The following is a 12,240-nucleotide window of genomic DNA, read 5'->3' as shown; positions in this document are numbered from 1 at the left end:
AATATTTTTTCCCTGTCTGTGGGTTATCTTTTTATTAATGGTATCTTTTGAAGCACATTTAAATGTGTGGAAATACATTTCACAGTTTTTTCCTTTTGTGGTTTGTGCATTTGACATCACAGTAACACTTAGCCCAACCTAGAATCATGATTTTCTTGAGTTTTCTTTTAGGATTTTAGAGTTTACATTTAGGTGTCTATAATCCATTTTGAGTTATGTATGTGTAGGTTGTGCAGCAAGGACTCACAATTTTTTGTTCTGTTTTGCAGTTGGGTATCTAATTATTCCACATAGTGTGTTGAAAATACTATCTTTTCCCTATGGAATTATGTGGGCACTCTTGTCACACAAATCACTGGACCATAAATATAAGAATTTCTTTATGGACTCGGTTCTGTTCCATTTATTTTTATGCCTATCCTTTTGCCATTACCACAATGTCTTGATGAATGACTGGCTTTATGGAAGATTTTGAAATTTGGCAGTGTAAGTCCTCCAACTTTTTATTCTTTTTTTGTAAATTAAAAAAAAATTGTTTTTGAATCCTCACCTGAGGACATGTCCATTGATTTGAGAGACACATTGATCAGTACCTCCCCCCCATCCCAACATGTACCTCAACAGGGAATGGAACCCATAACCTTTTGGTGTACAGGAAAAGGCTCCAACCAACCGAGCCACCTGACCAGGGTAACTTTTTGTTGTTTTCCAAATTGTTTTGGCTGTCCTCTCTGATTCCATATGAACTTTAGATGTCAGTTTCTTAAAAAAAAAAAAAAAAAAGCCACCTGGGATTCTCATAAAGATTACATTGAATTTATAGATCAGTTTGGGGAAAATTGCCACCTTGTTTGAGGCCTCTATGTAACCTGGGCTTGTGCAACCTCAGGCTAGTAAGAGCTGAACTGTTTGTCCTGCCCACTGTCCAGCATCTGAGAAGTCATGTCCAGTGATAATGCCCCTGGGTCTGTTCATCACCTACTGCCCTAAATGGAATGAACCCTCTTCCAACGTAGCTGCTTCCAGTCCTCATAGGGTAATGCTGATAGAGCTGGGTGGTAGAGGAGAACTGAGCAGCTCTAGACCTAAACACCAAAGATTCCCACTGTCCTTACCTGAAATCCAGCAGTTTTTCACACATAAATGCTTCTCAGATAGTTTTATACCTTTGATTGTGAAAATGACTCTTGTCAAAAATTTTCAGGTTTCTAGTTGCTTCTAAGCTAGGGGATTTGCTGATGTCACTTGGCTATATAGCAGGAAGTACCTTCTCTCCTATACCTGAATGTTAAATTATGTAACATGTATGAGAAAATAGGTGCTGCTTTGATTTAATTACTAACCTTTTGTCCTGAATTGAGAACCAAGGAGCGTTCACTTCTTTTGGGGGAAGTAAGGGTGGAGATATGGGCTGATCTAGTTGCTTTCCCTTCCTGGTTCAATGTATAGGTTGTTTTATAAATTGAGAATGGTTAACAAGTTGAGGGATCACTTTTACTTTTATATTATATAGATGTACCTAGGATACTTGTGGTTTATGACTGTGCATTCTGTCAGAAGAATTTGAGCTAGGGATTATGTGTTTTTTTCCTTTTTAATATAGTTAAACATTTTTTTCATTGTCATTGTATTTTGATTTTCTGCAGCAAAATTTGAGTTTAGTAGTACTCCCTTTTTGCTTTTAATAAGTGGATATGATTCTTTTACAACTACATATTGATCTTCTCTTTTCTTAGTTTATGATTAGTATCTATATAATAAAATGGTTTGAATTATCTTTTTTCCTGTGAAGATGCCTTTGTACTAATGGATTTATGTCTTCAAACGACCTCAAACTGTTTATAATGAGGGCAGGGAGTCTCTTTTGTTCATATCTTTTCCCCATTGTCTAATGGAAAATAAACAATATGGGCCCTGGCCTGGTAGCTCAGTTTTAGAGTGTCCTCCCTATGTGCCAGGGTTGCAGGTTCAAGCTCTAGGCAAAGCACATACAAGAACCAATGAATGCATAAATAAGTGGAAAAACTAATTGATGTTTTTCTTTTCCCCCTTCCCTTCCTCCCTCCCTCCCTCCCTCTCTCTCTCTCTCTCAAATCAATAAATAATAATAAAAATGCATGATTTTGCTCAAAATGTTGTAGCATTGCCATGTTGTATTAGGTTGAGGTCTCAAAGGTTTTAGGCCTAATTTGTGCTCTTGGTGACTGATCTTTACCTATTTATAGCCTTTCGAGAAGAGTGTAAGAAAGTGGACCAGAATATACTGTTTGGGGAAGAAACACAGAATTGAGGAAGATTCTGGTTTGAGTAAAGGAATAGGGTATATGGCATGTAAGTGAAGTGAAGTTCATTTACTGTAAATGTACGGGGTGGGGGAAAAGTAGTTTTATAGTTGTTTGTTTGGAAAATAATACAATAATAAATTATAATACAAGAATAAACTCTGTTTCTTGTACTCAAAACTGTAAACCTGCTTTTGCCCCACCCTCTATTTTTTGTTATCTGGTCTGATGAGTTTTAACTCATTTCAGTTTTAATAGATTACTTACAAATCTCATTTTCAGTATATGAAATTGTAAATTTATTGTACTAAAATCAATGCTTTTCTTTTTTTTCCCTTTTAGGACATTTGCTACAAGATCCTATTGCACCCATCAACTCCACCTGCCAACACTATGTCTGCAAAACTTGTAAAGGCAAGAAAATGATGATGAAACCTTCATGTAGTTGGTGCAAAGACTATGAGCAGTTTGAGGAAAACAAGCAATTAAGCATCCTAGTGAACTGCTACAAAAAACTATGTGAATATATAACACAGACCACATTGGCACGGGATATAATAGAAGCAGTCGACTGTTCTTCTGATATTTTGGCTTTGCTTAATGATGGATCATTGCTTTGTGAGGAGACAGAAAAACCCTCAGATTCATCCTTTACTTTGTGTTTGACACATTCCCCTTTACCTTCGACCTCAGAACCCACAACTGATCCTCAAGCTAGTTTATCTCCAATATCTGAAAGCACCCTCAGCATTGCTATTGGCAGTTCTGTTATCAATGGTTTGCCTACTTACAACGGGCTTTCAATAGATAGATTTGGTATAAATATTCCTTCACCTGAACATTCAAATACAATTGATGTATGTAACACTGTTGACATAAAAACTGAAGATCTGTCTGACAGCTTGCCACCTGTCTGTGACACGGTAGCTACTGACTTATGCTCCACAGGCATTGATATCTGCAGTTTCAGTGAAGATATAAAACCTGGTGACTCTCTGTTACTGAGTGTTGAGGAAGTACTCCGCAGCCTAGAAACTGTTTCAAACACAGAGGTTTGTTGCCCTAATTTGCAGCCCAACTTGGAAGCCACTGTATCCAATGGACCTTTTCTGCAGCTTTCTTCCCAGTCTCTTAGCCATAATGTTTTTATGTCCACCAATCCTGCACTTCATGGGTTATCATGTACAGCAGCAACTCCGAAGGTAGCAAAATTAAACAGAAAACGATCCAGATCAGAAAGCGACAGTGAGAAAGTCCAGCCACTTCCAATTTCTACCATTATCCGAGGCCCAACATTGGGGGCATCTGCTCCTGTGACAGTGAAACGGGAAAGCAAAATTTCTCTTCAGCCTATAGCAACTGTTCCCAATGGAGGCACAACACCCAAAATCAGCAAAACTGTACTTTTATCTACTAAAAGCATGAAAAAGAGTCATGAACATGGATCCAAGAAATCTCACTCTAAAACCAAGCCAGGTATTCTTAAAAAAGACAAAACAGTAAAGGAAAAGATTCCTAGTCATCATTTTATGCCAGGAAGTCCTACCAAGACTGTGTATAAAAAGCCCCAGGAAAAGAAAGGGTGTAAATGTGGGCGTGCTACTCAAAATCCAAGTGTTCTTACATGCCGCGGCCAACGCTGCCCTTGCTACTCTAACCGCAAAGCCTGCTTAGATTGTATATGTCGTGGCTGCCAAAACTCCTATATGGCCAATGGGGAGAAGAAGCTGGAGGCATTTGCTGTGCCAGAAAAGGCCTTGGAGCAGACCAGGCTTACTTTGGGCATTAATGTGACTAGCATTGCTGTGCGCAATGCTAGTACCAGCACCAGTGTAATTAATGTCACAGGGTCCCCAGTAACGACGTTTTTAGCTGCCAGTACACATGATGATAAAAGTTTGGATGAAGCTATAGACATGAGATTCGACTGTTAAATCAGTGGGTCTTTAAACCTACCTCTGGTAGGGAAATAGCTACAGTTTAAGGCAGCTATGGTTTTGTTGGTTTAACTTGCCGGAGCTCCTGCATATAGATCACTTGTATCAAGTGTTTTCATTGCTAAGTTATATGTGTTAGTGTCGGGGAAATAGTTTGCAGATAATGGAGGAGTAACCTTACAACTATATGTCCTTAGTTCTTACAGAACCTCATAGTTTGAGAACAAATGCTGATGCAACTGATTTATACAAATGAACTTTGGCAAGGAAAATAACATTAACCTCATTGTTTATGGTCATGCTTTGTGCGTAATCAAAGTTTATGATTAAATGGAAGGAAGTGGTATCTAGTCAGTCCATAAAGATTGTGCTTATTTTTTGTGAAAAAGTAGCCATTAGTTTGTTCAGGAGACTCAGTGCTGGCTTCAGATGCCATTGATGTTTCTCCTGTTGAAAAGCTGATATGTCCAGCTCAACCTTTGTGCTGACATTACCATTTCTGATCATGAAAATTGGCTACTGGTATATGTAGCAGTTCTTAAATCAGCAGTATTATGAAAGAAAATTTGCCCCTCATTAGAATGTTGAAGAAATCTGTCTTTTAAAAGTGAACAAACTGAAATTCTGTCAGACTGCATATGTTTAGCTACTTATGCTACAAAACTTCTGAGTTGAGCTCCTTTTTTTATTTAAGTCTGACTTATTTCTAGGGAAAAAAATTCTTCACTTTCTTCACTGTGAGCAATGTTCTAATTGATAAATGAAGTGGAGAAGAGCAGTTTTATTCTGAAGCTGATTGAGTTTAGACTATAGTATGTGACAGAATTTAAAATATATATATAAAAGTTTTATTTAGAAATTGGGATGTATTTAAAATAATTTTGGAATAATGTCCCCAAATGTATCCAGATTTATACATTATACTTATTGCTATTGGCCACTTTGATTTTTTGTTTCCTCTTATAGTTTGCCACAGACTTTATTTTAAATACGCTTTTTTTTAGGGTGCTATTTGTTAGGAAGGCTTCTTTATAGAGGCCTAATAAAAACGCCTTTTTATGAAGCCTGTGCATTTAGGTAGGTTTGAAGCTAGGAGGATTTTCTTAGAATGCTCTTTTGCATGTAAAGCACAAACTGTGTTTCAGTTTAAATGCACTTCTTTCTCATTAATTTTTATGGGGAAGATAAGTGAGTCACAAACATTCTGTTGAAGGGAAATCTAGTCAGTTGCTTGAAAGAGCACAGCCCAAATAAAACAAGGACTGACTAGGTTGTGAAGAAATGACCTTATGATTTAAAAGAAGAGTTGCTGCTTTGACAGTGCTTATTTAAAGAACAATACTGCTGGAAAATTTTCAATTTCTACGTTCACCACCTCTCATGAGATCTGACATATGCTGAAGTTATGTTTTGATTTGGCACACAGCATGTTCAATGATGGTTACTCACCTAGTACAAGACATGGAGAAGAAACCTTTGGACACAGAGCAGATGACACCTCCTTCTGTTTTGTAGTGTATCCTGGTGTCATTTTCTGTGAATGTGGTCAGGTAGAGTTGTTTTTGTTGTTGTTGGGCTTTCCTTTTTCTTTCTTTCTTTTTGGTCTCTTGGTGGGGTGGGGGTGGGCTAAAGCCATAGGAAGAAAAATGTGATGTATGTGTCCAGTATGTACTATTTTGTTTTGTTTTGCAAGAAGAGTTGAACTATTTTTGATAACAAGAGTAAATGGTGGAAAATGCTTCTTAGTTGTCTTGTCTTTATTTGCTTTCCAAGTTTCAAAATTTTATTTAATTCCTAAGTGTTAGCAGTGTCTCATGAAAACATGTATTTGCCTAAAGCTTGTAACAGTTTTGTGTTGAACTCAGATGCCCTGCTATATAAACTTGTAAATCTGTTCTTTATTCATTAATGATCATTGCAAAAATGACTAGAAATGAGATTGTACTCATGGATAATTAGGATATACTTTGCAAATCTCCCAAACTTTCCTAATATTATGATCTTAAAATTTATAGAGTACTTTATTGCTTCCCAAGTTTAATAATCTTAGGGTTTCTTTTTTTTTTTTTAAATGCATGGGAGGTTGGCAATATAGAAAAAGTGGAAATCATTAGTATGTGAGGGCCTTGATTGTTAATGTAATATTGCCAATGATGAATTCAGGTTGTTTTTAGCACAAGTTTCCCTTTTTTATGCTGGTATTCTCACTGCCACATTTTGGAAACCTGTATTACACCTTAAATCTATCAATAAATGTTAGTTTTCTAATTCTATGTTGTAGAATGCTGAGGAATTTGGGATAGCATGCTCTGAATGGCCTATATTACGTATATTTGGGGAAGAATGATTTATTACAGTGCCTTAATTTTAACATTGTTTTTCTTTATACCATGAGTTATTTAGAATGCTGACCAATGGCTAACTAGGGATGATTCAGAAATTATTACTGAAGTAACTGAATGTATTTTATCAGGATTTGAAACCATCAAAACAATAATAGCATCTAATATGACATGTCTTCACTTGTTCTTTTGAGTCTTTGTTATTAACGTGATCAAATGATCTTTCACCTTAGGTTATAGAAATTATAGAGTCAACAGTTTTATCATTTTTGTTTAATTATACCTTTCCATGCAGAGGTGTAAGGGTAAAGAATTCCTATTATTTCACTGTTTTCTTAGTTTGCTTAAAACAACTCTGATAACCTGCAGAAGAAAAGTAAAAGCTTCACAACATATGGAAAATAAAATTTCCTTTCCCATATTACAGGTAACAAACATAAAATGCTTTAAAAAATACTAAGTTCAAAGGATAATATTGGAATCTAATGCTTAGTGGCACTTTAACTTTTCTCCCTCCTTTAAAAAAATTATCTTTTTGGGTACCCAAATATTCAGTTACATATTCTTTTAAAAGAGTATTTTATATATAAGACTAAAATTCCCTTTGATCCCTGTGAATCCCTTGTTCCCAAACCTTGATCCTCCTTAGAGAAAATCACTTCTTAGTATGAGGCGTTATCCTTACAAATATTTCTTTATAGTTTTCTCAGGGGTTCAAAGAGTTATTCTCTTTGAAATTCAAGCGTGTTTACAATGTTACCCAGATAGAAAAATGAAATTCAAGTGTGATTAAAAGCTCAAGTATGTAATAATTATCCTAGTGAATGGGATTCATATTTGACAACTTGTCTTTATTTAGTTTTGGAGAAAGGGTAAAACAATGAAAGTTAAATCATGCAGGCTTCTCCACCAAAACACACCTTAACATTTTCAAAAGTTGACAAATGACATATTTAATTAATTTAGAGTTTTATAAACACTTTGAACAGTACACAATGACATAGATAAGATGCAGGGAAAATACACAGAATTTGATTACTTTGCAATTAATGTTAGGCTATGAAACTCATTATTTATTGACTACTATTAAGATCACAATAAACCTCAATTTAAACTTTTATCAGGGAGCTTGGGATATTAGAACAACTTGAAATTTCCAGTTGGGCAGTAATAATTATATGCAGCATGATCTTTACCAGGAAGTCAAATATATACTATCTTAGTTCCTCAGAATTCACATTTCTTGCATTCAGCTCTAAGAAAGGATTAAAGTGAAACACATTCTTATGTCTGAAAATATACTTTGGGTAACCTAAATTAAAAAGCCTTATTTTAAATGGAGTGGTATTGGTAGATTGCTTTTGTATTACAGAATGTTGAAACCAAATATTGACCAAAGTGAAAAGAAGAGAGGGACTTAGTAAGAAGGTAAAAATGTAAAACCAAGTTAAAAAAATTAAATGTATATTTGAGATTCAGGGTTTTTTTTTTTAAACATTTTTCTGAGTCTTAGAAATAGTTTACATCATTATAGATAATAAAAGCCTTAAACCATATATGGCTTCTTAAAAAACACTTTTTAAAGTATTTTTCTATATGAAAAAAATAATTGCTTTCCTTTCCTGGTAAAGGTTGGATGGGTAGATGGTAAATTTCATGTATCACATAAATATTTTTAATCCTATAAATTTACCAGTGTATTGAGCTTATAGCATATAGTGTTTCCTTCAAATCTAGTCACTTTTAAGTTTTAGTTCTTTGTGAACTATTAGAGGTTAAGTTTGACTAGCTATCATTTTTTCTAACAGTTAAATGGAAGGTCAGTTCTGATCATGGAGATAAAACAACAGGAAATGGAGGATACTGACAAGGATTGCTAACTATTACTGTACCAGTTGATAGTGCATTTCCTAAATTCTCCTTTTCTCCACTTTTTGCTAACCACAGCTCAAAGGTTTATTTCATTATTTGGCCTTCACACTAGTATGGGAACCAAAGTGGGGTGGGAAAGGAAGCTATTCTGACATTTAGGACTTCTCCTTAAAAAAAGTTCTGGGGTGGGGAGATGGGGGGAGTTCTGGGGCAGAGGGAGAGTTGATTTTAAGATTCAGAGATGAATGTTAAAAAGTTTCTTGGGGGGTTTCTATTATATTATCAGGAATTTCCATCCTTTCTATAGTTCAATTTTATTTTCAAGGTTATTGCAGAATTTGGCTATATTGTGACTTGCTGAATCAACATAGATGTCCACAATGAACACATCTACCACTATGGTAAACATGAAATAACTTTCTTTTATGGGTGGTATTACTCTTCTACTTTTGTGATACTGAGGTGGAGGGAATATTTGTGGTAGTAGTGTCAACATGAAGGAGTAACGTTTAGAGTGAGGCCTTTACATTGGGTTAGCTTGATATTAAGTGATGAATATGTCTAGTAAGATTTTTTATATATCATTTGTCTTTGAGCAGGCCTTTTGATAAGTGTAGATGGGGTATCAGCTAAATAGAGACTAGTAAGATACTCAATAGTTTTCTACAAATAGTAGGTAAGTTACATTTTTTTTTCAAGTGAGTCAAATTCCATACTTGTTTTCATTTAACAATTTTTTTCTTTAGGTTTTATATAAGATCCACAGGGTGAGAAGGAGATTATTCAGAGCTTGCCAGTAAGGTTGGAAGGCCCAGTGGTTACAATACCTGAGGATGTAAAGTGACTAGCAGTTTGGCAGGTCATTGTGAAATAATACATTAAACCAAGTAAGTTCAAGATCTTTGAACTCCAGTACACACATAATTAAAAGAAGTCTCTGAGATGTTTTGGCAGTGCTTTTATTACCAGGGCTAATTCAGTTCTGGAGGCCCTTAAATGCTTTTTCAAGTTCCAGAAATTTTTAACTCAAGTTTTCTGCAAGTGAAGTTTTCTTCTGGGCTCCATTAGAGGGGCCTCAGGGATGCTGGACAACAGAGGCAACTCCTGTTTTTGTGCAGAGAACTGTGCTTGACACTGTCCCCAAGAGACCTTGGTACATTCAAGGGTGAAGAGTGCTGGTTCACAGACTTTGGAAGGTGATGTGTATCATTGTATTTGCGTCCGAGGAAAAGCTCTGTAAGAGGTTTGAGGAAAACTGGAAGAGTCTCCCAAATTGAGTATATATATCCAGACCTATTGCTTAAAAATGTAGTCAATTTCCTAGTGCAGATAGACACTTGCAGAAATCAAAGCCTTTAAAAAGCTGTATGCAAATTAGGAGATCTCTTCACAGGAAAGAACATTTAAAATATGTTATCTCCTTTTCATGTAGACATCGGCAACTATTCTTCATCCACTGACTGAAGCTTTCCACATTTCTCTGAAAGGCTTGAGGTTACTATTTTATTGCCTTTGTTTCCAATTTCAGAGGGAGGGGCAGGTTCCTCTGTTTCATAATCTTCAAAAGAACTGAAAGAAACAGCAAAAGTGAATTACTGATTTTTTAAAAGAAAATTTTAATGTCTTGATAAAAAATATGGCAAACTAGAGGATGAGGACCACCTTGCAAAAATGCTCTCAGTAGTTATGTGGCAGCTGTAAACAACTGAGCTGCCCTGGAGAAGACAACATTCTAGAACAGAAAAGGCATTCTTCCTGTTCTTAAGAGCTCAAGTTCATATTAGAATTTGTTGAAAATGTGCTGTATCAAGGTTTCCCTAGGGGCCTTGACAGGAATGAGAGCATCAAACGTGATGCTAGCTATAGCTAGGTTCCAGGGAGGGTGTGAGGTCCCATGAGCTTTACATGAATGCTTTCATTGAGGTGGCTCCCATGTAGAGGGGGGGAACTTTCTAACTCATTGCTTTATAGCCTTCATGGCTTCCAAGGAGGACATTTCAGTGTGCAGGTGTGTACGTGGAGTAGACTAAAGCCATTCTTTGTAGAACTCCACAGCATATTCCCTCCGCTCACTCCCCTTTAGAAGTTACTGATAACCTTGGAGTTCCATATCCTCCAGGCTACCTCTGAGGGTGGCATTAGGCAGGAATGACAAATATTTTATCTCATGGGGGTGATGGCTGTTTAAAGTATTAAATTGATAAACGTTCTGAGGCTGTACTTGAGCCTAGAAAAACATACATGGTCAGTTAGCAATGTCTGTTATATACTTGGCATAGTTGGCTTAGTCTTGTTACCCTTTTACATGCACTTTTCATAATTTCTGGACCTAAAGTCCTTCTATTAAAAAGGTACCAAGGCTGGCTAGTAAAATATGCTGAGGTAGGTATATCCAGATAGTGTCACCTGCTTTATTTCCTAGAACCTTTTTGAATGGATACTACAAAAAAAAAGTTATCTGATCTTTGGAAAAACTCCAAGCACCAGTTATGGATTCTATAAAAAGTTATCTACAGCTTGATCATTTTGCAAAAATATTCCAGTCCATAATTTCTGTTTCTACTCTGCCCCCAATCTCCTTGAGGCCTCAATGTAACTGGCATATGCTGGATAACGAAGCAGTACCAAGGAAAATAACACCGGAAGTGAAGCAGGGTTGCAGTGTCAGACACTGCTCATTTCCTGTCAGTGAAAAACATTTTACCCTTGGTGCCCTAACTTGCTGTCTGAGAGCTCTCAGTGTCTTCAACACCTCAGTGCAGCTCTGGGAATAAGAGTTAAGTCTAACCTAAGACTCATTCAGTAAATATTTGAGCTCCTGTTGCTAAACATGAGCCAAATCATAGGTATACAATGGTGAAAAAGACTGAACCAGTGCCTTCCTCAGAGAGCTTGTAGTCTAATGCAGGCCATCTGGAATAGCGGTTACGTGGTTTAGCTTTAGAGCATGGATTTTGGAGGTTCCAATCAGTTTGATTACTTAATGTTGGGCACATTACTTATTCCCCCTGCATCAGTTTCCTCAACTGATGAGATGACAGGAGTTCTTATGCGTCATAAGGACTGAGGGAAGATGAGGTGAAAGGGCTTATAAACTCTTGGAAAGTATGGGGTATTAGTCTCATGATGGAGAAATGCTAGGGCTTACTGGAGCAGGATGATGACACAACTCTATATTTGGGAGGCAGGGTCTCAAGTTTTGTGTACATTGCTTGTGAATAAAAAGATTTATAAAAATACATTCTTTTTCCCACTGTAGCCTCACATCAGAAATGTGATTTCTAGCAATGGATTTGATCCAATCTAGTGAGTGAAAATATTCCAGTGCCTTGAAGGGTGGATATAGTGGAATATCACTTGCATTTCTTTTGTACTTTCAAGGAACCAAGAGCAGTATTACGCACTCCAGGAACTTTGGAGGACACTCATGGATTGAGCGAACTCATTAAGAAAGAACAACTTGTCAGTCCTTTTGTCAGTGTCCTGGAGACTCTTAACTCAGTGCTTCTCAGTTGGGGATGCTTTTTTCCTCCCAAGGGACATTTGGCAATGTTGTTGCAACTGGGTGGGTTTTACTGGTATCTAATGAATAAAGTCCGGGGATGCTGCTAAACATCTCCAGTGTGCTAGAGAACTCAGAATTATTCAACTTAAAACAGTGCTGCTGTTGACAAACCCTGCCATAACTCTTGCCCCCTTCAGTGTCAGTACATCTCAGTGTTCTGAACTAAGCTCTTATTGTGTACTTCCCTGGGCAATCAGTCTTTCTCATGGATTGTTCACCTGTGGCTTCTAAATGTGCATGTT

The 12,240-nt window shown here is 36.6% G+C and overlaps 2 protein-coding genes across 5 annotated transcripts in view; one reads left to right on the top strand and one right to left on the bottom strand.

Annotated features, from left to right (window-relative positions):
- MSL2 (MSL complex subunit 2) overlaps nt 1–5,957 on the top strand; it is a 32,304-nt gene extending 26,347 nt beyond the window's left edge. Inside the window, exon 2 of the mRNA XM_045856855.1 lies at nt 2,625–5,957. Coding sequence (XP_045712811.1) covers nt 2,625–4,216 — 1,592 coding nt within the window. The 3' untranslated portion in view covers nt 4,217–5,957. The remainder of the gene's footprint in view (nt 1–2,624) is intronic.
- A 1,434-nt stretch (nt 5,958–7,391) lies between these two features.
- PPP2R3A (protein phosphatase 2 regulatory subunit B''alpha) overlaps nt 7,392–12,240 on the bottom strand; it is a 149,578-nt gene continuing 144,729 nt past the window's right edge. For all 4 annotated transcript variants that reach the window (XM_045856653.1, XM_045856652.1, XM_045856654.1 and 1 more), the window contains one exon: nt 7,392–10,002. In XM_045856653.1, the coding sequence (XP_045712609.1) occupies nt 9,876–10,002 (127 nt within the window). In that variant the 3' untranslated portion in view covers nt 7,392–9,875. The remainder of the gene's footprint in view (nt 10,003–12,240) is intronic.

Source organism: Phyllostomus hastatus, unplaced genomic scaffold, assembly GCF_019186645.2.
Source record: "Phyllostomus hastatus isolate PE091 unplaced genomic scaffold, TTU_PhHast_1.1 phas_scaffold_129, whole genome shotgun sequence".
Taxonomy (NCBI): domain Eukaryota; kingdom Metazoa; phylum Chordata; class Mammalia; order Chiroptera; family Phyllostomidae; genus Phyllostomus; species Phyllostomus hastatus.
The sequence above is the reverse complement of the archived record's forward strand: the minus strand, read 5'-3'. Positions and strand labels throughout refer to the sequence as shown.